General features: G+C 53.4%; 1 protein-coding gene and 1 long non-coding RNA gene across 12 annotated transcripts in view; one reads left to right on the top strand and one right to left on the bottom strand.

Annotated features, from left to right (window-relative positions):
• Positions 1-5,491: 5,491 nt before the first annotated feature.
• On the bottom strand, positions 5,492-6,598 carry LOC123585918. Its single transcript, XR_006706485.1, has 2 exons — positions 6,012-6,598; positions 5,492-5,699 (listed from the first exon to the last, which is right to left on the bottom strand). It is a non-coding gene; the product is annotated as an uncharacterized LOC123585918 (long non-coding RNA).
• Positions 6,599-7,307: 709 nt separating this feature from the next.
• Positions 7,308-25,712, top strand: part of ARHGEF11 (Rho guanine nucleotide exchange factor 11) — an 87,991-nt gene continuing 69,586 nt past the window's right edge. For all 11 annotated transcript variants that reach the window (XM_045454598.1, XM_045454597.1, XM_045454601.1 and 8 more), the window contains exon 1: positions 7,308-7,934. In XM_045454598.1, the coding sequence (XP_045310554.1) occupies positions 7,903-7,934 (32 nt within the window). In that variant the 5' untranslated portion in view covers positions 7,308-7,902. The remainder of the gene's footprint in view (positions 7,935-25,712) is intronic.

The raw sequence follows: 25,712 nt of genomic DNA, 5'->3' as shown, positions 1-25,712 counted from the left end.
AAAAACTTTCCCACAAAGAAAATTCCGGGTCCAAATGGCTTCACCGGGGTATTCTATAAAACATTTAAATTTTTTTTTTTCAACGTTTATTTATTTATTTTTGGGACAGAGACAGACAGAGCATGAACGGGGGAGGGGCAGAGAGAGAGGGAGACACAGAATCGGAAACAGGCTCCAGGCTCCGAGCCATCAGCCCAGAGCCCGACGCGGGGCTCGAACTCACGGACCGCGAGATCGTGACCTGGCTGAAGTCGGACGCTTAACCGACTGCGCCACCCAGGCGCCCCTATAAAACATTTAAAGAAGAAATAATGCCAATTCCACACAAACCCTTTCAGAAAATTGAAGAGGGAGAAATTCTTTCCAACTAATTCTACAAAGCCAGCATGACTCAAAACCAGATGGGGCGTCACAAGAAAAGAAAGTGACAGACTAATATCTTTCGTGAACACAGATGTAACAATTCTTAACGAAATGTTAGCAAATCAAATCAAATCATAAAGAAAAGGTTAACATCACAACCAGGTGGGGTGTATCCCAGAAATTCCAGGCTGGTTCAATGTTGAAAATCTACAATATCAAACAGCTAAAAAAGAAAAACCATATGATCATCTCAGTCAATCCAGAAAAAAAAAAAATTGATAAAATAACGAACATCTATCTATTCTTGATTTTAAAACAAAACAAAACAGAAACAAAAAACAAACAAAAGCAACTCTCAGCACACTAGGAATAAATGGGGGCGTCCACAGTCTGATACAAGAGCACCTAGGAAAAACCTACAAGATAACATCATATTTAATGGTGTAAAATCAATTGCTTTCCTCCAAAGATCAGAAACAAGACAGGAATGCATGCTCTCACTAGTTCTATCAACTTTGTTCTGGAGGTTCTAGCTAGTGCAGTAAGACAAGAAAAAGGAAATGAAAGGAATGCATACTGGAAAGGAAGGAGGAAAATTGTCTTTATTCTCAGACAACATGCTCATCCATACAGAAAATCTTATGGAATCTACAAAACACCTACTAGAACGAATGAGTGGTTTTAGCAAGATTGTAAGATATAAGATCAATACGTACAAAAATTACTATAGATCCATGTACTAGCAGTAAGCAATTTGAAATTGAAATTTTAGGGACACCTGGCTGGCTCAGTCGGAGAAGCATGTGACTCTTGATCTTGGGGTCATGAGTTCAAGCCCTACGTCGGGTGCAGAGATTACTTAAATAAAACTTAAAAGAAAAGAAAGAAACCTAAGAGAAAAAAGAAAAGTCCCATTCAGCAATAAACTGATGTACTCAACAATATAGATGAGCCTGAAAATATGCTGAGTAAAAGAAGTCATGCAGAAAAGAATACATACTGTATGATTTCATTTATATAAATTCTAAAAGATGCAAACTAATCTACTGGGGCAAAAAGCAGATCCCAGATTGCCCAGGAACTAGGAGGGGTGGGGGTCTAGTGGGAAGGAGCGGAAGGCAAGAATCAGAAACGAACAAAAAGTAACCTTAGAGGTAATCAACATACTCATTACCCTGATTGTGGTGATTGTTTCATGGGTGTGTGTCAAAACCCCTCAAGTCGCACATTTTAAATGTGAAAAATTGATTATATGTCAACAATTTCTTTTTTAAATTTAAGAACATTTTCAGTTTTTAAAGCAAGCTTCGGGCGGTTTTTAAAAAATTATCTTCCCCTTGGCCTCTCACCTTTTTTTGTAGCTCACTTTTGATCCTGGGAACTTTTCCTTATTCAGAGGGAAAAAATAACACACGTACACAGCCAGCTTCCCGAAATATTAGCCTTCAATCTAAAACTGGTTTTCTTTCACACATTTTCCTTTACAATGTATCTTGGCACCTTCCCTGCTATTCAGTTCGTCTCAGCTACCAGAGAGGTGTTGGTGGGAGAGAGTTGGTTTCTAAGGTAACCACAGACAGTAAGGTACCAAGTTTGGGAGGCTGGAGTGCACACCCAGAGGTGACCCCCCCCCCCCCCAGGCAGCACAGACCTCCCCTCAGTGGGAGTTAAGGTGAGAAGCCCCTTCTCCACTAAATGCCTTGAGATCTTCAGAAACCATGAAGGGCCGAACTTCTGGGGGTGGCGTCTCAAGGCATCAAGGGACAGTAGAAAGGGAGACACAGAACTGAGAGCAGGAAGGTGAGATCTGCTGGTCACCGCCCCGTGGGAAAGAGGACCATGCAGACGGACCCACTTCCAGCAACACCCTCGCCAGTGTCCCCGCAGTAAGCCTGCACCCTTCTAATCTTCTGAGAACCTCCTGCCTCTGCACCGTTCTTTGGTTTCATCTTTTCCTCCAGTGCTGGCACCGTGCCTACAACATTGAGGGGGTGTGGTTGACAGTTAAACACAGACTCCGGAGACAGACAGCCTGGGTTCCCAGCTCTGTGACCCTAAGCAAGTCATTCAACCTCTCTGGGCCTCAGATTCCCATCTGAAAAGAAGGGGTAACGGTAAGCACCTCAAAAGGTTGCTTGAGAGGATCTAATGGTTAATATTGACAGTCTGTTCAGAATGGTATTCACACAGTAAGCACTGTATATGTGTGGGGTATGGTTATCACTTCATATTAAAATGTGATCGGGAACTCAACAGGTTGAACGAACAGAATACTGAGTGGCATTCAAAGGGGGTGTATAACACAGGTTGACTACTGGTTATCCTGTCTACCCAAAAGCATTCTAGAGAAATCTAAATCAGCCAGAAAATAAGTCTCCGCCTTAGGGCTAAACAACACCTTAACTAAGCCAGCCTTTCCACATCCCCTTCCCAGTGGAGAAGGGCTACAAGAAGGATAAAAGATCTCCAATAAACAGTGGCACTGGGGCCTTCAGTGGTGATGTTATCTTCAGAAGGAGAATGGCTGCAACCTGGAGTGACCTGGCTGTCACTTTCTAGGACACACCTGCTTTGGTCTGGGGATGTCTGCCTGTGAATAAGAAGTTGTTTCTCTAGAACTCACTCCGAACCATTCGGGGCTCTGTATCACTACTCTCCCTCCGCTACTCAGTCAAGCGTTAAGTTTCTAGAATCCCTCCCCGCAAATAGGAGCCGCCCATACCTGTGTTTTCCTCTGCTTCTCACGCCTAAAGATGAGGAAGTATGAATTCTAGCTTCAATTTATCAAATTAATGAAACTTCTTGCTAACCACCTACAACCTGTCTGTGCCCTTCCTAGTTTCCTTAAGTATAAACGAACGAAAGCAGCATAACAACGAATGCCCTCCCCACCCACAGGATGTTGGACAGAGGAAAGGATTCATTTATTAATAGAGTTCTGGGGCTGCAAACAGCGGTCCCAGAGCTGAAAAGGGACACAGTCCCCCAAAAAACTCAGTTCTTTGGACTCCTAGTCTAGTGCTCTTTCCATTAACCAGCCGCTGCTTCCAGATCCCCTACAACGCAGTCTGTCTTGGGTCTAATCTAGGTCTTGTTTCTTTAAATTTTTTTTTTTCAACGTTTATTTATTTTTGGGACAGAGAGAGACAGAGCATGAACGGGGGAGGGGCAGAGAGAGAGGGAGACACAGAATCGGAAACAGGCTCCAGGCTCTGAGCCATCAGCCCAGAGCCCGACGCGGGGCTCGAACTCACGGACCGCGAGATCGTGACCTGGCTGAAGTCGGACGCTTAACCGACTGCGCCACCCAGGCGCCCCTAGGTCTTGTTTCTAAACCAAGAGTTGCAATTCACTTAAGTGGCCAGCCAACTTGAAGGAACTCTCTTCTGCTGAAGCCCCCCCCACCCTCTTCCCCATAGACTTCAAAGCGGAGTGTACCAAGAGATGCTCAGGTGTGCAAGAGGAAAACGTCTAAGAGTGCGTGCACAGTAGCATTTAACTGTAGCAAACACAGTTGTCTAAGCTTTACTAAAACCTGTCTTTAACACAGGGATCGACCTAGAGCTCTCTCTGGGCAGCGTGTCGGATGTTTCCAGGAACGAACAGTAATGCCACCCACAGCTTAGACCTCCATTTTCTCCATCGTGTAACGCCATCCGCCAGACAAAAACAGGCCTGTTAATTGCTACAAACTTGACAATTCTCAGGAAAGACACGGAGAATGACCATGAAAATCCTTGTCCTGCAGAGATTCACTGGTTATCTCCAGAGAAAGGCCCCACAAGAGATACTGAACACAGAAGAGATACCCGTTTTTATGTGACAGCGTCCTATGCTGAGGACGGGCCGGCAGGAGTGGACTAACACTTGTGTTCCAAACCAAACAACGACAACAAAAAATCCACTTCATCTGTTCCTTCAAAGTGAACGGGGCAGTCTCTTAATGAGTGAGAAAGGCATTGCTCTGCTAAAGAAAGTCATCATATGGGGAAAGCATTTTGAAAATGCATGACTACATATGGGTCCAACATTGTGATTTTTAAAATTTACTTATCGGGGAGCTTGAGTGGCACAGTCAGTCAAGTGTCTGACTCTTTATTTTGGCTCAGGTCATGATCTCAGAGTCCTGTGAAAGAGGCCGCGCCAGGCTCTATGCTGAGCGCAGAACCTGCTTGGGATTGTCTCTCTCCCTCTCTCTGCCCCTCCCCCACGAACATGCACTCACATTCTCTCTCTCTCTGCCTCTCAAAATAAATAAATAAACATAAAACAATAAAATTTATTTATCAAAAACAATGTGTTACCTGTAAAACATATATATATATACATATATATATGCACACATATATATATATTTTTTTTAAATCAAGTAAACCCTATGCCCAATGTGGGGCTCAAACTCATGACCCCGATGTCAAGATCTGCATGGTCTACCTAGGGAGCCAGCCAGGCACCCTGTCACCTGTAAAACTTTTGTCTGCACGCTTGAAAAACTAAGAAACAGAATTTTAAAATCTGTTTTAAAAACCTAAATGAACTTTCTTAGTAGATTTGGACCCATTTGTTTAAATTTTTTTTTTCAACGTTTTTATTTTTATTTTTGGGACAGAGAGAGACAGAGCATGAACGGGGGAGGGGCAGAGAGAGAGGGAGACACAGAATCGGAAACAGGCTCCAGGCTCTGAGCCATCAGCCCAGAGCCCGACGCGGGGCTCGAACTCACGGACCGCGAGATCGTGACCTGGCTGAAGTCGGACGCTTAACCGACTGCGCCACCCAGGCGCCCCTGGACCCATTTGTTAAAAATACAAAACGCAGTATCTTTCAATCAAATACCAAACAACTAATTGACTTAAAATGTAAATTTGCTGACTGGATTTCAATGAAAACCTTTGTATCGTGGTGAACGGACTGGAAAATGAGTCCTAATTTAATAAATGCAACCAAGGATGCTCTTCCTCTGCTTTAATCTACCTCTTTGACAAGTATGTCTTCCAGTTATGACAGCCAACACCTTTCACTAAAAAAGTATGATTTTAAAAATGTACTTCATCTTTATTTCGATCTTCGCGTATTCCTACTCTAGGGCATGTTTTATAGGGTATGTAATAAAATTGCACGTACACAATTGTTTTTAAAATATCGCAGGTAATCAGAAAAGCACGATAGGACTTGTCTGGCGACCACTGGTTGGTCTATCAGCACAGAGGAAGTGTCCACATTCGGGAGCATCATCCTCGCAGGTAGAACGGGAAAGGAATAAACAATAGGACAGCAGCAATTTGGACCGTGGCGCTTCAGATGCCGGCAGACCACCCGTCTTGGGGAGTTCTGACCTGGGAGGTGGTGAAGACGGTGAAGGCAGCAGGTCTTTCTTTTAATTGTCAACTTGTACTTGGTATCATCTAGGGGAAGCTCCTGGGTTATGCTAATCGTCAGCCAATGCTTACTCGTCTTTCCTCGTGCTAACTGGTAACGCTGCTGGGGGTCAGTCCACACGGCTCCCTCCACACTGCTCATGGATGTGTGGGTAAGCACACGTGCACCGTGCGTGTATTCCCCGCCCCCCCCCCTCGCCCCCCAACGATCGAGGTGGTGTGGGAGGGAGGGAACACACTGCCCGCGGGGTGTTCTACAGTAGCACTTACCTAGGCCGGAAGACAAGAGAGCATTCCCCAGTCCCGATGGAAAAGTTTCCTTTTTATCTTATTTTTAACGGTAATGCCAGGGACCCTCTGACCAATGTCATGTTACTTGGAAAGATTGAGGAACCGTGATTCTGTGAGAGGGGTTGTAAAGATAGAATTGTCCTTGAAAGGCTCTTCCACCGAGTTCAAAAACGCCCAGGGCTGGCACCAAGGTGCCCAAACGCAGGGGAGCGGGAAGAGCGAAAGGTCTCTGCCTCCCAGGTGGGGGGGGGGGGGGGCGTCGGGGGTAGGGAGGTCACGGACACCGGGAACAGGCTAAAGAGCTCCCGGCACCCAGGAAGAAGGGCCGCACAGATTTTTGGAAAATAAGATGAGGTCAGAGGTGGAGAGAGGGTGAGCAGCGGCGGTGGGAGCGCCCCGGGCGGGAGAAGGGGGAGGGGGCGGCGCGCGCCGACTCGGCGAGCCAGGGCCGGCGAGCCAGGGCCGGGGCCGGGCAGCCGGCGGGCCGGGCCGGGAAAAGCCGGGGATCCCGACGCGCCCGAGGCCGGCTAGGCCGCGCGGAGAGAGGGCGGCGCGCGAGGGGCGGTGGGGCGCGGGGGGAGGGGGAGGGGCCGGAGGGGGGGGTGGAGCGCGGGGAGGGCCGGGAGGAGGGGAGCGGGGAGGACGGCCCGGAGTGGGGGAGGACGAGCCAGAGTGGGGGAGGGCCCGGAGGAGGGGAGAGTGGAGAGCGGGGGAGGGGAGCGGAGAGGCGGACCCGGAGGAGGGAGGGGGAGGGGCTGGGGGAGGGCCCGGGGGAGGGGAGGGAGGACGAGCGGGGGGGGGGGGGCGGGGAAGGCCCAGAGGGGGGAGGGGAGCGGGGAGGAGAACCCGGAGCGGGGAGGGGCCGGGGGAGGGGCCTGCGGGCCGCGCCGCCGGAGCGGGGCCGAAGGGGGCGGCGCGGGCACGGACGGGCGGCCGGCCGGGCCTGCGCCCGAGGAGCGGCGCGCCGAGGGGGAAGGGCCCGGAAGGAGCCGCCGAGCCGCCTTCCGCGCGCGCCGGGCCGGGAGGCGAGGCCGCGGCGGGCGGCGCAGGGGCCGAGACGAGCCGGGGCCGGGCGGCCGCGGGCCGGCGCGGAGGAGGCCGCAGGCGGGCGGCCGCGGTTGATGGCGGCCGGCGGCTGGCGGCGGGCGCGGGCCGGCGGCGCGGAGAGGCCGGGGGTCCGGCGGGCGTGAGGCGGGGGCGCCGCGCTGCCGGGGAGGCGCTCGCTCGCGCGCTCGCCGTGCGCCAGCGGCCCATTGAGGAATTTCCAGACCTTTCACGGAAAGGCTGCTTTTTTTCCCTTTTTCCAAGGACGTTGGTAAGCGCGGTCCCGGCGGCGGGCCGGACCTGAGCGGCCGCCGCGGCGCGCACGCCGCTGCACGGTGGCGGCGGCGGCGGCGGGGCCCGGCCCGGCTGGGGTCCCTGTGGCCGCGGCCCGCGGCGCTGGCCGGCGGGGGGCCCGGGGGGCCCGCGCCCGCTCTCCGCGGTGAGCGCCGACATGCCGGGGGCGCGTTCTTCCTGCGGTCCGCGCCGGAGCCCGCAGCGCCAGCCGTGAAGAGATTTGCGGTCGGGTGTTTGTTTTCTGAGAAGGTCACAGTTTTTCCTCTTTTTCTTTCGGTTTTTTTCTTCTTCTTTTTCTTTTCCCTACGGCGGGGGAGGGGACCGGGGGCCAAGAAAGGACAGCATGCTGGCTGGTGCGAGTAGAGTGGAGCCTCCGTTCCCGGGGTCCTGAGAGCCCAGCGCACGGCACCCGACCATCCGGCCGCGAGCGGGGAGGCCCTCCTCCCGCCTCTCTTAACCATCGCAGCCGATTCGGCCCCGATCCCGACGTCCACACTGCAGGACCCTGGCGGCGCGGACGCGCTGAGGAACCATGAGTGTAAGGTTGCCCCAGAGCATAGACAGGTAGGTTTACGGATGATGTGCTTTTTAACACTTTCTTAAGGAAAGGCTGGGAGGGTGGGTGTTGCATTTGGATAAAAGGTTGCGAAGCCCGGGTCGGGGTGGGAGCGACCGTCTCTGGGGACCCTCCGGACCTGTCTGTGTGTTTATGTTCTCTGTGTGTGTGTGTGTGTGTGTGTGTGTCCGCGTCCTGATTCCGTGTTTTTTTAATCTGCCAGCAATAGACAGCAGAGCTGGGAGAGCAGAAAGAGGGGCCGTGCTCCCATCAGCCTTTGACTTTTGCCTTGCTACAGGCTGATTTTGAGCCCCTAACACGCCAGTTTAGGGGGCGGGAGGCGACACGAGCCTGGTCACGTGAGTCCCCAGGGTGGATTGGGACTGGCTTTAGGTGTTGAGCTGCTGGGGGAAGGGCCCTGCAGGGGCGTGGGCCTCCGCCTGCTGGTTGCTACGGAATGGTGGGGCTTGGTGATGGGGTGGATTCCATTTCTAGAACGAGGAGGATGTTGCAGGCCTGACTGATGGGACAGAAACACCCTTTGCACCCATACAGGTCTGGATTTTTGCCAGTGGCTGATAATGGCCTGGCAAACGCACAGGGCACATTAGAATCTCTTGCTCTGCAGGCTTAGGGTTTAATTGGAGTCCTGCTTACGGGCGCACGTTCTAGGCTTGATCTTCTAAGCCGTTTTTAAAAAGCCTGGTTCTGCAGGATGGGCCTTTCCTCTGCCTAGGAGTTGTGGGCTCTCAGGCCTGACCTGCAGAGGCGCTGGGCCTTGGAGTCTGAGCCCAGGACCCACCCCCCACCAGCCTCTGCTTCACTGGTTACCACCGCAGTTTACAACTTTGTGAGGCGTTTGCCCGCCGCCGCCCCCCCCCCCAACGCTTTCTCCTTAAGAATCTTGACAGAGGGCTGCATTGTGGGTGCTGCACACATCCTAACTGGATGGAGATGGGTGGTTGCAGGACTGAGCACTGGCCTGGAGGCCGTGTGAGCGGAGCGGCAGGGAAGGGCAGGGAGCGGTGGTGTTTTCAGGCCAGTTAACCTTTGATTATCCATGCTAATAGTAATTTCTTTTTGGCTGTGGAACGCGGCCTGAGTATAATCTGTCCCTCCCAGACACTCCTCTGTGTGTCGTCCCCGAGTCCTGTTTAGATCAGTTCAGCATCAGATCAGCTCAGCAGTCCCCCAGCCCGGGACCTGACTTGGCAGCGGTGGGGGGAGAAGGCGGCCAGCCGCAAAGGACATAAGGCGTGTGCCCCTTCCCCTTGTTGGTGGCCTCTTGTAAAGGGAGGCCCGAGGTGCGTCGGGGCAGGGAGGTGACATGGTTGCCGCCTTCTCTGTTCCTCCTGCTGGAGTTTGGAAATCCGTGCACCTGCCTTTTGTGAGATTTGAATGGTGAGTGATTTCTTAGAAATCGGGGATGTGAGCAGGTGGAAACCCAGGCTTAGGGGGGCAAAGAAAGAGGCCATGACGGTTCCCGGGCTAACGCGAGATGCCCCTCTGGGAGCCTGTGTATCCTCGTAGTCTTGTTGGGATTCATACAGCGCAGGACATCTTCCTAAGAGCTTTTGTAGGACATATCTCATCTGGGCCCACAGTGTTTCTGAGGGGCAGACAAGTTGGATATGATTCCGTTTTACAGAGGGGGTCACTGAGGCTCGGGAAGGATACCTGGCTTGCCCAGTGCCATCTTGCTGGACCAGTGGCAGAGCCTGAGCTCCGATGCAGGTTGTCAGGCCCAGGCTCTTCTGCTTGCCACACGCTAACAGGATTTATGACTTGGTCCTGTGGAATGTGGTGTTAGTCTCTCCTTTTGACGGTAGGTGAAGGTGCCTTTCAGTGTTCCCTTTGCACTTTTTTTTAAGGGTCATTTATTTGTTTTTAATTTATTTTTGAGAGTGGGGGACAGGCAGACAGTCGAGAGCGAGAGAGAGAGAGAAAGAATCCCAAGCAGAGCCCAACATGGGGCTCGATCCCACGAACTGTGAGATCAGGACCTGAGCCGAAATTAACAGTCGGATGCTTAACCGACTGAGCCACCCAGGCGCCCCTCCCTTTGCACTTTTTAACAGTCTTGGGGCCAACACTAGCTTCTGTAGTAACGCACTGTTTTCTCCTGGGGGATAATGTACCTTTGCAGGCTGAGAGCATTCCTCGCCTCTGCCCCCACCTCAGCTCTCTTCCCCGTTAGGTATCTCCCGTTGTATCCGATCTCACCCCCGAGGCTGCGGGCTCATTCTGCTGGGCCTTTGACATCTCAGGTTCAAGACTCTGGGTTTTAAATAATTCATGATTTTGCTCCGCACTGGAGGGATTGAGCAGAAGGAATGCTCCAGATTGTGGCGTCAGGGTTTCTCTTATAGTTTGTCCACGTGCCGTGTAGGGTCTAGCATGAGACGCCACACGGGTGTTTCAGAAAATTGAAGGACGCGGCTCCTGCCCACAAAGAGTGTGCAGTCCATGTGGGGAGCGAGGGAAGGGTCCCGAAGACCAGGGAACGGGAACGGCAACACTAGGCTGTAAGCCGCGCACAGGCAGGGACTGTGTCTGCTTTGCTCAGCGGTAAGCTGTGCGCACTGAGCCTTCGATAACCGTGTGACAGGTGATTGTGGGAAGGAGTGAGCGTGGCAGCAAGCAGAAAGTCTTCCGTTTCAGATTGTCTCAGCGCTCCGGTGTTGGTTTCCCAGGTAGTCAAAGCGGGGTCAGAGAAGGCCTCCTAGGTGGCGTGTATTTCCCAGGGGATAAACCACGTGACACAGGACCACGTTTGTGGGAAAGAACCCCCTCTAGGGGACTGACGCCCGCGTCCGCTGGAACGAGGGGTATTTGTGACTGATCTTTGTCTCTCCGTATTAATCGGTTGTGACTGACACATGGGCCCCAGCGGCTGCTGGAGCCCCTGTCGGTTTTGCCCATCGACCCCTCATCTTCTCCAGAGATCCTGAAGGTGTGTTTGGTGCTGCAGGCGGAGGTGAGGACGCTGAATTCGTCTTATGGGAACGGTAATGAGTTCTGCTGAACGATCTAGATCCTTCTGCCTCGTCTCCAGTGACACACGTTTCCACGCCGGCCGGGTGGGTTAGGCGGCTGCGCCCGCACGGCAGCTTTCCTCCGTGCGGAGGAAGATAGCCCCTGTGAGGCCAGGACAGACGGCGAAGTAGGAGAGTTAAGCCAAGAGGCCCTGGCTTGAGCCCTGGCATGCCCCTTGACTCCGTGACCTTGGGCAGGTCACAGACCTTCTCTGATTTCCTCGTAGGCGAAACGAGCGTTCGCTTATGTGCAAGGCCTTCTGGTTCACAAACATTTTCACGCTGTGTGTCATTTGAGGATTATAACATTTATTGCGTCTCTCTCGTGGGGCTGTTGAAAAGAGCAAATAAGATAATATATTTCGGATTGCTTTCTAAGCTGTAAAGCTGTAAAGGAGTTCTAGGCGGTGAACTCCTGAATTTGATTTAGCGTCATGCGGTACTTTCTGAACTAGCCCAAAACAGATTTTGAGTAACTGAAGGATCCTTGCGTCGTTTCGAAGCATTTGACCAGAGTGAACAGGCTTTTTGTGCAGAAGTACGTGGTCGGAAGGGAGAGGTACTTCTCCTGTGGTCTGTGCTGGGTGATAGACCTGAAGAATATGAGAAGAGGAAGCTTCTCAGGAGTTTTGATGAGTGGGAGGGACCGTAGCTACCTTGGCTCCCTTAGATTTGGGGTGGAAAGAATTTGTTTCGTGATCTCCGGCCATTCCCAATTCAGAGTAAATCCAGACCCAGCAACCACCCTTATCAGAGATCTGAGGCTGAATGTAACCTTTCCCTGTCGGTAGCCTTTTTTCTAGAAGAGACTCAATCTTGGGGGGGGGGGGGGCGGACACAGGAAGGAAGGACGGTAGAGAGCCTTGCGCTTTGGGGAAGGTCTGCAGAGAAGAGACGCTGGGTGCCCAGACAGGGCTTATGTGGAAAGGAAGGGGGTGGTTCTGGGAACTCTTCCCACCTTGGCTGCAGGTTCTTACCGAGCCCCAGGTCCTAGAAATCCCCATTCAGCTGAGTTTAGATGGTTGGCCTCCCTCCCATTCAGAGCTACAAGTAATAAGCCCCCTGAAATGCTGAGTCTCCTCCAGGACATACTCTTGCCCCGTCTGGGGTGAGATGAGAGGTAGCAGCGGATTTGGAGATGAAACGTTTGCTGGTTAATCACCACTATGGCCGGAGCACGCTGAGCTCAACTCCAGATTCATTCACTTCAAAAGCGTTTTTGAAAGAGCGCCTTTTTTTTTTTTAATCTGTATTTATTTTTGAGACAGAGAGAGACAGAGCATGAATGGGGGAGGGTCACAGAGAGGGAGACACAGAATCCGAAGCAGGCTCCAGGCTCCGAGCTGTCAGCACAGAGCCCGATGTGGGGCTCGAACTCACAGACCGTGAGATCATGACCTGAGCCGAAGTCAGATGCTTAACCGACTGAGCCACCCAGGCGCCCAGAAAGAGCGCCTTTTGATTAACAAATTTATTTAGGGTTTTGTTTTGTTTTGTTTTGTTTGTTGTTGTTGTTGTTGTTGTTGTTTTTGGTCGGGCTTCTGTCAGAGTCCTTGCCACCCATTTAAGAGAATAAATAAAAAATATGAAAAGTTAAGTGACGGTATGATTTCATTAAAAATAAAAAGATCTTATGAAGGGTAATGGCTCATTCCCAAATTAGTATAGAGACAGAGTCCTGGAAACTCATAACCCTCACGGAGTAGAGTTTGGGAGCCCGGGCCAGCACCCCGCACCGCCGCTCTGAAGGTCTGGGTGGGATCCCACGGGAGGGAAGGGCTTCCGTGCATGTGTCATCCCGGGAAATGCCACAGGAGTTGTTTTAATCTATGTTGACGGAGTCCGCTTCGTGTCTTCATAGTGGCACTTACCGCCTTTCCGTCTCCACTTTAGTGGCATGTTAATCTTGGTTTGTTATTTTATTTTATTTATTAAAAAAAACTGTTTTTGTTTTATTTTACATTTGGGAGAGATAGAGCGAGCAGGGGAGGGGCAGAGAGATGGAGACAGAATCCGAAGCAGGCTCCAGACTCCACGCTGTCAGCACAGAGCCCGATGCAGGGCTCGAACTCATGAACCACGAGATCACGACCTGAGCCGAAGTCAGGCGCTCAACTGACTGAGCCACCCAGGCGGCCCATCGGCATGTTATTTTAACGTTTATTTATTTTTGGGACAGAGAGAGACAGAGCATGAACGGGGGAGGGGCAGAGAGAGAGGGAGACACAGAATCGGAAACAGGCTCCAGGCTCTGAGCCATCAGCCCAGAGCCCGACGCGGGGCTCGAACTCATGGACCGCGAGATCGTGACCTGGCTGAAGTCGGACGCCTGACCGACTGCGCCACCCAGGCGCCCCATCGGCATGTTATTTTAAAGTGGTTTATCACGTGGCCCTGAAGAGCCTCTTCGGGGACCCCCCCCGGGGTCCGTGCATGCTTTCCCTTCTCAGCCCCTGAGTGGCCCATGGCAGGACCCACACACAGCCCGGCTCTGGCCTCCAGGGTCACTCCTGCGCCCCATGGGGGTCAGCAGCGCTCACGAAGCTACAGGTCCTGTCTCAGAAGAAAAAAGGAATCGTTCCTTCACTCAGTCACGCTGGGTCCCTCCCGAATGGATCTTTAGGGCTCTGAGTGACAGGGGAGCACATCAGCCCGCAGCCTCTTGGGCTCGGTCCCTCTGAGAGCATCATGCATGTGTCCTTTCCAGAACCAGGACTTTCCCCCTGGGGATCTTGGTCTGGCCTTCCGGGAAACGGTGAAAGCGAAAGTTTGCAAAGACCAGGGAGCAGAGCTGGTGCTGCAGGGATGGAGGAGAGTGGAAGTGCGCCGAGGGGCCCGGAGCAGGGGCTGCAAGGTGCTCTCACACCTGGAAGGACACCTGGAGCTGTGGCAGGAACGTCACACGCGTCCTAAGGCTTAAGGGGTCACCTTGCCCTTTCTGTTGGCTCCAGAATGGACACCTCTGGGGCTAGTTTGCAGCAGGTGGAGTGTCTCTCCCATACTGGCTGGTCCCTCGAGGAAGGTGGCTCCACATGGCTAGCACATTTAGGGTCTCAGACTTGCCTCTGCTCCAGTTTAAGCCCATTTCATTGTCTTTTCATCCTGACTTCAGCGTAGGCCCTAAAATCACGAGTATTCTTTTATCTCTTTGTTTGATTTCAGGGTTTACATCCTCATTCTAAAGAACAGCAAACTAAGATATGAATGCACAAGGAAGGAGCTTTGAAAAGTCAGGGGAAGTGATTTCAGAGTCTTGATTTCCAGCACTTTCTCCGCCAGTATTTGAAGCTACCATAAGATGGTCTGTCGGGGTCTGTCGTCACCGGTCGTGGCCTGGCCTCAGGTGCTAGAGGGGACCGGGTGACTCCAGCAGCCTCCCAGTGATGCCTTGTGATCTGTAGTCCGCTTGCTGGACGGCAAATATCAATCAAACAGCCGCACACCTAGCTCAGTCCTTGGTGTCCTGGCAGATAACGTCGGAAGGGAACGTTAGCGAAACAGCACGTAACCACAAAAGGATAGTAGTAATTGCTCAAGTCCGTGTGTGTCGAGAGGTGCGTTCGGAGGAGAGGAGAGAGCGGGTGCTAAGAAAGGCAGCCGGGAGAGGGCAGGTGGAAATTAGGGAGAGGGGAGGGGCCGCAGCAGACACACAAACAGCACCGGCAGAGGTTCTAGGTGGGACCAGCATGGGGCGCGTCGCGGTGGTAAGATGGTGTGTGTTTGCAGAGCAGGGAGAAAGTAGGTTGTCGAGGTGGGCAGGATGGGGGGATAAAGGCATTCGGACTCGATGCGGGAGGGAGAAGGAAGCCAGTGAGGTTTGTGTGTTACGTGGCAGAGAGAATGTGGACTGCGGACGTCCATAGGCAGATCGGAAGAGAGCCTGGGGCCCGCAGGCCGGCAGGGAGGTTGTGCGGCCGTCTTGGCAAAAGATAACGTGGAACAGAGAAGAGAGGCAGGACCCGAATGACACCGTGGAGGGGAAATCTGCAGGGTCTGTTACGGCTGAATCCCATTTGATTTCCAAGGTGTCGAGACAGGTTGGCTGGGAGGAGGGTCAGGCTGTCGCTGGACAGAATGGGACCGTCCATGAGTCTGTCTCCTATTGGCTCCCAGTAGTTCGCTGACTGTGGCCGCAGCCAGCAATCACTTCCCTTGCCGACACGGCCCTTGGGTTGGGCCTCCTGACCGCATAGTTGTAGTTCTTCGTGGCAGCCTCTTGAAGGGAGCGGGAAGGGAGTCGGGTCTGGGAGATCCCTCGGGAAACTGGTCCTGGTCTGAGGAGGCGGGCACGTGTGTGACGGGGATGAACTCACACTGCACCCCCACGTGGCAGACCGGGCCCCAGGGCCGGGGGGGCGGGCATCTCTGCAGGAGAGGTGCTGGGACCAGAGTTACAGAGTCCAGGATTTGGGGCGAGAAGGTCTTTGTGGGAGCCCCCACCCAACCACCACCCGGCCGTGCGAATTCTGTGTTGTCGAGGTGGCTGGTGGGACCAGGACCAGACCGGCCTGGGCTCTACTCAGCTGTCACGGAACACCCGGGTCTGGGGGCTCCGGCCTGTGCTCGCCCTAAACTGGGGACTGGCAGACATTGCTCCGGGGACACCGAACAAACACGGAACGGTACTTGTGAACCCAGTGCGCAGGATCTCGTCCTAAAGGCATCCTTTGCCAGACAGCCACAGCGCCTTTCCTTCCCTGCCCAGATCCCCGAGCTGGGGCTCCGTGGCTCCTTCCTTCAGCTCGGCCCACCTCTTCTTACTGTGCCCCCCACCCGCTTCCTGGGCCCACACGCCCCTCTGCACCTGTCCTCGGGTCTGCTCTTCCCCCCACGACTTCAGGGAGGCCATTTCTGGTGAATGCCACCGTGCTTGTACGTCTCTGTCATTCGGTGTCCCTTCTGCACACACGTACAGCAGTTGGACTCTTACCCTTTGTGTAAAATCATTCACGCAGGTGTCCTAGCAGAACGGCGCACCCCTGGCGCCCTGTGGTCGGCAGGTGCCGGTGTGCTTCTGTCCTTCCCATGCTCTGTCGGTGACAGTGTCTCTTCCTGTCTCTTCGTTCCTGTGGGTTGATGTCTCGTGCCCAGCTGGCTCTCTCCATACGGCATGCACACCTGCCTGCTGTTAACTGACTTCACCTGCAGCTCCTTCTGGACATTTCCCATCCCCACCGGGCCTGGCCACGGAGTTTTCGAGGAAGCAGCTCTCTACACGGTGCTGCCGGGAACGGAGACCAAGAATTCAGTGCTCGGTCTTGGGCACTTGGCGTTTCTTCTAGGGACAGAGCAGCCTTGTCGGGGCTGCTTCTCAGAGGCCGGGGGATTTCCCCACTGGCGGCCTGGCTTCCGGGCTGCCTCTCCCCGAGGGGGTCTGACGGCACCGGGCCCACCCTGCTATTGTCCTGCCCGCCCCAGGCCCCAGGCCGGCCCCATTCAGTTCCCAGAGCAGACCCACGGAGAAAGGCCGCTGTTGTCTGGGGGAGACGGTGGAGAGAGTGCAATCAGCAGCCCTGTCAATGGACCTTGTGTGGGGCCAGAGACGCACGCCCTTCCTGCTCAGGGCCCTGGGGACGGGGGCAGAAACCACTGCGTGCCAGTGTCTTCGCAGGGACAGGGCTGAGGTTCGGGAGGGTCTGTGCTGGCCCTCAGGTTAAGAGGTCTGGTCCACTTCTCGAACCTTCAGGGCTTCAGCGGGAGTGAGCTACACACACCACTCTCCGCTGGGCGGGGAGACAGAAGGTAGGGGGCGGTGTGTGATCCCACCGCGAGCCCTCTTCGGTGACTGACGCACGTGGGAGGGACACCGAGGAAGGTTTCCTGGAGGGAGGGACCTTGAGGCCTAAAACAGAGCCAGGCTAGCAGGGGCAGGAAGGGCGAGGTGTGGTGGGGGGGGGGGGGGGGGTGGCCACGGGACAACGAATAGGTGAGCCTGGACGACGGCAAGGAGCCGGGGCCCGTGTCTGGGTTCGGGGGGTGACGTGAATGGGATGCGCCGTGAGGAAAACTGGGGTCCCTGTGGCGTCGGTGGAGCAGTGACAGAGCCGAGAGGCGATCAGGCAGGGAGCTGTCGCCGGGGGTGGAGAAGGACGGTGGGACACTGAGCAGCTGGCCGCGTGGGGGAGGACGGTGCCCCATCCTCGGTGCGGGTGGGGGTCCCCCTCGAACGGGAGCGCCGGAGGGGACAGCGTGCTGCAGGGAAGGAGGAGCAGGGCGCACCCCTCTCAGGTGGTTGGAGGTGCTGAGCAGTAAGAGGCTGGGGCGGCGGGCTGCCCGCACCCAGGGGAAGCGAGAGCGGGTCCCACAGAAGAGGCTGGGAGGGAGCAGCGGAGAGGCAGCGGCGGAGTGTCGAACGCTCCCACGGGCTGAAGGCGGAAGGGATAGAGAAACGTCTGGACGTAGAGCATTTTCTTGGCCTCTGGGCCTGGAGGGCAGGCGGGAGCCAGTGTGCAGTGGGTTGAAGAGAGAAGAGAGGGTGAGGAGACGGTGACAGTCTGGTCCATTCTCGTACGAGGTCTGCTCAGGAGGAAGGGGAGGTCCTTGACGGAGGGACTTTGAGTTCAGTTTCTCAAGGCAGGACTAGGCTGCCTGCAGCGGAGGTTGCAGTTGTAGGCATCTGTCAGAATCATGTAGAGCCTCTAGAGATGTGTGTTAGCATACCCACGGCAGGGCCTCCCCCCTGGGAGTCACCTCTCCTCCCTCACCCAGGGAGGCGGTTTCTGACTCCCTGAGCTCGGATTGGGATCTGGCCTGAGCATTTGCATCTTCACCAACTTCCCGGGTGAGGCCCCTGCAGGTGACTCCTGTGCGGGTCGGGGCGGGTGGCCCACGCCTAGAGAACCACCGAGGACACCTGTGGCCCTGCTTAGGTCTTCTGGTGCACGCGCAACAGAGCTTTGTATGCGTGCTTCCCTCTGCTGGGAGTTTTCTCAGTAGCTCGGGAACATCCGGGGGGGGGCAAGGGCTGGTCACTCTGTAACCTTGGTGCCTAACCTAGTGCCCCTTAGATGCCCAACACGGGATTTCTGGTCCCTCTGTGAAACCTCGTTTAGCCTTTTTCTGCCTACCTCTGGTGTAGGTGCCAATAAACCTGGTCTACAAAAGATCTCCAGGGGTTTATCTAATTTCATAGTGAACTAAAGCCGAAAAGAAGGTCAGAAAAGAATTGTATAGAAATTTCAAGATTTATAGTAAATGCCAAAATTGAATATCCATAATTTCAGCCATTCAGTTTTATATTGGAAGAATACATTTTCTAACGTGGTTGGCAGACTGATCCCCGGCTCTAAATTTTCCAGTGGGCAAGATCCTTGACATGCCATTGATTCCCCTTAGAATGTTGGCAGAGCTGTTAAAACGTGGGTCCTGCCCCCAGAGAGCTTCTGCCTCTGGAGCCCACTTCCGTGCAGTGGCGGTTCTGCCCTGTCAGCCCTCACTGCCCTCCACTGGCGGTGTCTTTGCAGGGTGGGGGCACCGTGCTGTCCCGGAGCCCCTGTCGCTTCCCTTGAAATTGGGCTGAGGGACTGCACAGCTGGGGTTTCCAAGAGTCCCCTGACCCTTAGTCTCTCCTTGGTCCCATTTTCCTTTTTTCCCTCTGAATCAGTGGGTTGTTTCTTTCAACTTCTAGAAAACCCCCTAGGTTCTCCAGACCAGTGGCCACAGAAGTCTGAGGTGTAGGTATGGGTCGTGGACCATGATCAGTGCGGGCCAAAGCCAGGCAGCTCCTGCGGGATTCCTAACCCCACTACCGGCCCTGGGATCATCTGATTATGCAGCAGGATCCCAGAGGAAATCCGGGTTCTCCTAGCAGGGCCCGGCGTGGGCCTGATGGCTTTGCTTCTGCTTGAGCGTTGGTCTTTCACTAGTTCTGAACTTGAGGCCCGACAGGTGGAGAAAGGACTGGGTGCAACATGGGGGCAGAGACCGCTCCCCTGTCAAGATCCTGCTGCACATCTGTTGGTCTGGGATGTGGGAATTTTGTATGGATTCAACACACGTATCAAATACATATTCAACGTTAGGCAGTGTTTTAGGCACAGGGGATACACTGGGACTTAGATTGCACCGGGGAAAACAGACAAGTGAGTATATAACTTGCTTTCGTTGTCGTCTGTGATCCAAACATAAGTGAGTTTAGTAAAAGCTGGGTTCGTAACTGCCACAGGAGAGGCAGGACGGGGATGTGTCAGGGTGAAAAGAAAGATCCGAGTCGAGAGGCCGGTCGGTGTTTGAAGCAGGGGAGGACATGGTTGGTGGGGAGAGAAGGAGGGCAGGTATAGGAGCCGGGAGAGAGCACTGATGGCCTCCTTTGTACTTTGCAGTATAACGTATTGTTGGTGGAGCGGTTTTGTCTCTTGTCCTGTTGAGGTGGTTGGGCCAGTATTTGCGTTCACGTGTCGCAGACGTGGAAATGGGCCCAGAGAGGCTGTGGTGACTTACCTGGGTGTGGACACTGGCGCGTGACAGAGCCGGGACTAGAGCCTGGCATGGCACGGTTCCACTCTCCTTGGCCCGGCGGGGCCTGGTGGGCATGCGCGTCCTGGGAGGGAGCCAGGCCTCAGGCGTGCCCGGCAGGAAGAGATTGGGGACCAGGAATCAAGCCTCCTCCAGGAAGACCTCCTTGCCCCTGGCCCACTCGGGATCTGAGGGCTTGCATTCACTGGCTGGTTGATGACCCGGAGAGGGTGGCACTTGAGTAGGGGCTGGGTGGGTTGGGGGTGCCGGGAAGAACCAAGCGTCCCCAGCAGTCACTCCGAGCCCTTCCACCACGTGGCGTGTGGCACCTTGGAGCTTCTCAGGGGCTCGTCTGTGTTCTCTGTGGTGGCCGGGACCGTGTCGCAGGTGGGTGCTCAGTGAAGTTTTACTGAAGGAATGGATACAATTTTTTGAAGATTTTAAGTTACCTCTACACCTGACACGGGGCTCACACAACCCCAAGATCAAGACGCACGTGTTCTAGCAACTGAGCCGACCGGGGGCCCCTACCATTTTCTCGTTGACGGCTTTATAGAGGGTAATTCACATACCTAAAATTCACCACTTTAGAGCATACAAGTCAGTGCGTACAAGTTAGTGTATTCAGGGTTGTGCAACCATCCCCACTTGCTAATTTCGGAAAATTTTCATCACCCCAAAAAGAACCCTTGTGCCCATAGCGGCTGCTCCCCGTTGCCCCTCCCCCCAGGCCCAGGCAACCATTAATCTACTTTCTGTTTCTGTAGATTCGTTTATTCTGGACATTTCCTGTAAAGAGAATCCTACAATACGTGGCCTTTTATGCCCGGCTTCTTTCACTTTGCACGGTATTCTCAAGGCTCGTCCTTGTCGTGGCATGTCAGTGCCTCGTTCCTTTCTGTGGTCGAACGCCGTCCCTTCGCACGGGGAGACCACCAAGGTCATCCGCTCCTCGGTGCGCGGGCACCGGTGTGTTTCCACTTCCTGCTAACTGGCCGCCGCGGACATTGACGCGTCGTGTCTGTGGGGGCGCGTGTTCTCGTTTGTCTCGGGCCGTACCTGGCGGGGGGCGTGGGGGGATTGCCAAATCCTGTGGCAACTGTATGCTTAGCGTTTTTAAGGAACCGCCAAACCGTTTTCCAAAATGGCTGCACCACTTTACATTCCCGCCAGCAAACCGTGAGTCTGGTTTCTCTTCACCTTCACCGACACTTGCTACTGTCTGTCTTACAGCCATCCTCGTGGGTGGGAAGTGGTTTCTCGTGATTGTCGTTTGTTCCCTTAATGAAAACTCACGGTGACCATCTTTCACGTGCTTATTGGCCATTTACATATCTTTAGAGAAACGTCCGTTCAGATCCCTGGCCCATTTTTTGTTTGGATTATTTGTCTTTTTATTGATGAGAACCGGATACAGTTTCGAACTAAATGACCTAACCTCGGGGGCCTTAGTTTCATCAGTGATCCGGTGGGAGAGTCTCATGTGGTGTCTGAGACCCAGGTCCCCACCTTCTCCGTAACAGTCACCTTGCCGGGCCGGGACTCTGAGCTCCGTTTTCCTCCTGCGGTCTCGCCTCTGTCGCTTTGGTTATTTACCCCAGAGACTGAGTTGCTTGGGAGCGCTGTGAGCTGAATTCCTTTGGAGAAATGTGTGTGTGTGTGTGTGTGTGTGTGTGTGTGTGTGTGTGTGTGTGTGTATGTGTGTGTTTTCTAGGACAACGGTTTGAGGAATGGTGCTGGATGGGTAGGGAGCACAGAGGAGCAGAGGGCAAGAAGACAGCTAGAGCAGGTAGGGAAAAGAATCTCCCAAAGTGGCAACTGTGACGTTCTCTTTCCTTGGACTGACAAGAGTGGTGGCGGGCGCACAGCTGACCTCTGTCTGCCAGGAGCCCACTGGTGGCCCGCGCTGCCCCCGTGTCATCAGGGCCGCTCGCCGAGAGTCTGCTTCGCGTCACTTCCTGTCTCAGTGAGCTGTGTGACGGTGCCGTTGCGAGCACCAAGATGCAAAGCGGACAGAGGCTGAGCGCCCACTTAATAACCAGCCCCACGGCCCCGAGTTTTTGCAGTGCTGTCCCCGTGCGCCTGCCGTGCACTTCAACCTCACCGTGGGCGTGTGAGGAGGGCCTGGGGCGGATGAGGGAGGGTGACCTGCTTTCCCTTCCCTCCTCCCCCTCCTCGGACCTGGCGGCCCTAGGACGCACTGTTGTGACAGCTTTTTCCCACGTTGGAATCGTCCCCCTTCTGGTACAGCTCAGCTCCTCCATCTTTCCATGAATGGGGGACCTTCCGTCCCTGGTGCTATTTAACAGGGGCCCCGCTCGCTCATCTTGTGTGGCTGCCCAGTCTGTCACCGTCATCGCGTGCGGAGCCTTTTATACGAAAGCTACAGGACCGGAGAAGGAATGGGCTCGGGCAAGAAGATGACCGGCTCATAGGCCCGGAATCCACGCTTCAGGAAGGCGAGCAGGAAAGGGGGTGAGGAGAGAAGGAGGAGGTGGCCACCAGCAGCCTGAATTCGACTGGAATCCGGATTCTTTTCCCTCCGCCAGACTTACGCCGCGTCTCGTTTTGGCTAGCAGCCTCTCCGTCAGCTTCCACTCCTGCGCTGTGCTGCGTGCTCGCGTCTCCGCCAGATGCCTTGAAGAAGCTCATGGGGACGGGTGGTCGCCGACCTCGCCTTTCCTTAACGGCTGATGATGTTGGGCATCTCCTCCTGCGCCTGGTGGTCGTTTGCATACCTTCTTTGGAGAAGTGTCTGCTGTTGAAGCAGCCTCGCCTTCCTCGGACAAATCCCACTTGGTCGTGACGTATCCTCGTCTTCCCATGTTGGTGGATTTGACTCACTAGTAGTCTGATGAATTTTCGTGCATGTAGTTTTATTTAATCATTACAACGACGCTCTGAGAATTAGGGTCCTCGTGAAGAAGCCAAGCCAAGTAGGCAGCTTGCCTGTGACCGAATGGCGTCAGAACTGGACCAGGAACACTCGACTTCCGAATTTAGTATGATTTTCTTTCCAGTGCTCCACTTTGCCCCTCTTGACAAAAAAAAGTTTTGTAATGTTTATTTTTGAGAGAGAGAGACACAAAGTGCAAGCAGGGGAGGGGCAGAGAGAGAGGGAGACACAGAATCCAAAGCAAGCTCCAGGCTCTGAGCTGTCAGCACAGAGCCCGACGCGGGCCTTGAACCCATGAACCGTGAGATCATGACCTGAGCCAAAGTCAGACGCTTAACTGACTGAGCCACCCGGTGCCCCTTTCCCTCTTTCTAGTGTAGGTAACCAACAGTAGATTTCATTTATGTGGGCTGTTGTCCTTTTTTAAAGCCTCATCACTGTTGCTTAGAGTGTAAATTCCCAGAGGGTGGTCTCACTAATGCTCTTGTCACATGGCCACACAGGACTTAACATCGGATGCATTTGGGATGATAATGCAATTTATATCCTTGATGGTTACCGATTTGATTGGAAATGTGTCCTTGTCTCTTTGTGGAATCTGGAACATTTCCGAATAAGGACATACGTGTGATTCTTCTTTCTTTTTTCAGGACCCAGAGTTTGCTGTGCCCAAATACATACTTACTAAAGACTGTGGGACGGGAGGGGTGCGTCTCTGTCGTGCCCACCTGAAAGTTACCCCTTAGACGTCCCTTACGTACCCTGCTGGCCGCGTGTTCGTTGGGTGTCGTCTTCTGCCTGAACCGTGTGCCCCATCACACCTGCCTCTCTACCTCCTTTCCGCATGGTGACTGGTTCATCAAAGACTGGAATCACTGAGAACTTGCTGATGGAATCTCCTCATTACGTCTTTTGCTTTTCCTACCTTTCTGATGTGAGCATAGGCAGACTGCAATCCATTTCACATTGGGGTACGCACATTTAGAGACCCAGGAAAGCTCTGGGGCAGCTCAGGAGAGTGAGTAGGGGGTGCGTGGGCAGACATTTACCTGTGAGCGTGTGACCCTGGCAGGCACGTCTGAACGCTCTTGAACTGTCATTGTCTGCAGGTAACCCAGCGGCCTTGTGTGTGTACCAGCATCGCTCTCTGTGACACCTTAGCTCCTGCTCTGGTGTCAAATGGGAGAGGGGTGGTGACAGTTCATTTCAATATTAGTCAAAGCCTGACATCCCTGAGAATATATCTTCTGCGAAACAAAACCATGTATTAAGTTACAGAGGCAGATGAAATTGTTTTTTGGATGATCTGTTTTTGCTGATTATTTGTGCTGCCTCTCCGATAACGTGGGTATTTGGGACTTACTTGCCTGTGCATTAATTGATTAAGTAATCATTGTACGTACAAATAGATAGGATGCAAGAGTATGCCCCTGTTGTGATTTTCCCTGTTTTAAATCCAGAGGCCATCGCCTCGTTTTGTGATGTAGCGACACTGTGGCCTGGATGATGAGCAGGGTGTCTTGGGGCAGGCTTGTGTTACCAGGAAAAGGCGCCTGCCTGCGTCTCTATAATTGAGAAGCACCATGTTGCGTTTCTGTGTGGGCCCAGAATACTTTTTTCCCTTAATGCTGGGGTTTTTTTTTTTTTTTTCCTTTTAGTAGCTTTATTAAGGTATATTTGATGTACCATCAAAACGCACACACTTAAATAGAGTATACACCTTGATGCTTTTTGACGTATGCGAGTACCTCTGACACTGTCACCCCAATCAGAATAACGAACATACTCGTCACCCCCAAATGCCCTTTTCATCTCTCTCTCCTCCCCATCCCCGGGGAACTTTCCTTGGGGATTTCCTTCTTTCATGGTAGATTAGTTCCCGTCTTCTGTAATTCTGTCCAAATGGAATCCTACACTGTGGCCACTTTTCTTGTCTGACCTCTTTCCCTCGGCACAGTCATCTGAGGCTAACCCGTGTTCTACAGGTCGGCGGTGTGTTCCTTTTTATTGCTGAGTAGTATTTCAGTTTATGGGTCACTTGTGTGTCCGCTCCCCTGTTGACGAACAGTTACAAATAAAGCTGCCGGGAACATTTGTGTGTAAGACTTTGTGCAGACCTCGTCTCCCGTTTTTCTCGCACTGACCCTGGTGTCGTGTGCTAGGTGTGTGTTTGACATCACGAGATGTGGCCATACCACTTTCCAGAGCGCTTTTCCGGTGTTGTATTCCCACCAGCGGTGTGTGACAGTTCCAGCTCCCGTGCCCTCCAGCCAGCACGTGGTGCGGTCATTCTTTTCCACCGTAACCGTGTGGGTGTGTGCACAGCGATATCTTACTGTGCTTTTAATCAGCGCATCCCTGATGCCCAACGGTGCCGAGCATTGTCGATGTGCCTGTGTGCCACACATGAGTCTTCCTGGATGAAGGGCTTGTTCAGGTGTTTTGTCCCTTTCTTAATTAGATATAATTGCTTACGATTAGTTATTGAATTGGAGGTGTTCTTTGTGTATTCTAGAGTTTCTCTGTCACATATGTTTTTGTAACTGTTTTCTTCCAGTCTGCGACTAGCTTTTCCATTCTTATAACTCTTTCTTTTAAAGCTTGTTTTAAATTTGCATACAGTGTGGTGCGCCTGGGTGGCTCAGTTGATTGAGTGTCCAATTCTTGATTTTGGCTCAGGTCATGATCCCAGGGTCGTGGGATCAAGCCCTACGTTGGGCTCCACACTGAGCGGGAAGCCTGCTTGGGATTCTCTCTCTCTCTCTCTCTCTCTCTCCCTCTGCCCCTTCCCCCCTGCTTACTTGCTCACTCTTTCTCTCTCTCTCTCTCTCTCTAAAATAAACTTTAAAAAATAAAATAAAAACTAAATTTGCATACGGTAGAATACAGTATATTTAGAAGGGCAAAGTTCTTAATTTTTGTTGGCGTTTTATTTTTTGAGAGAGCACAAGTGGGGGAGGGGCAGGAGAGAGAGGGGAAGACAGAGGATCCGAAGGGAGTTCCGTGCTGACAACAGAGAACCCCATGTGGGGACTGAACTCATGAACCACAAGATCATGACTGGAGCTGAAGTCCGATGCTCAGGATGCTCAACCGGCTGGGCCACCCAGGCACCCCTAAAAGTTCTTGATTTTGATGAAACACAACCTATCAGTTTTTCCTTGTGTAGCTTGTGCACTTTTTATCTAGAAAATACTTGAGGGGTGCCTGGGTGGCTCAGTCAGTTGAACCACCTCATTTTGGCTCAGCTCATGCATGACCCCACGGTTCATGAGTTCAAGCCCTGCATCGGGCTCTCTGCTGTCAGGACAGTGCCTGCTTTGGATCCTCTGGCCTTCTCTCTCTCTCTGCCCCTCCCCTACTCGTGCACACACTCTCTCTCACTCTCTCAAAAATAAATA

Source organism: Leopardus geoffroyi, chromosome C3, assembly GCF_018350155.1.
Source record: "Leopardus geoffroyi isolate Oge1 chromosome C3, O.geoffroyi_Oge1_pat1.0, whole genome shotgun sequence".
Classification (NCBI taxonomy): domain Eukaryota; kingdom Metazoa; phylum Chordata; class Mammalia; order Carnivora; family Felidae; genus Leopardus; species Leopardus geoffroyi.
This window is presented reverse-complemented; position numbering and strand designations above follow the sequence as displayed.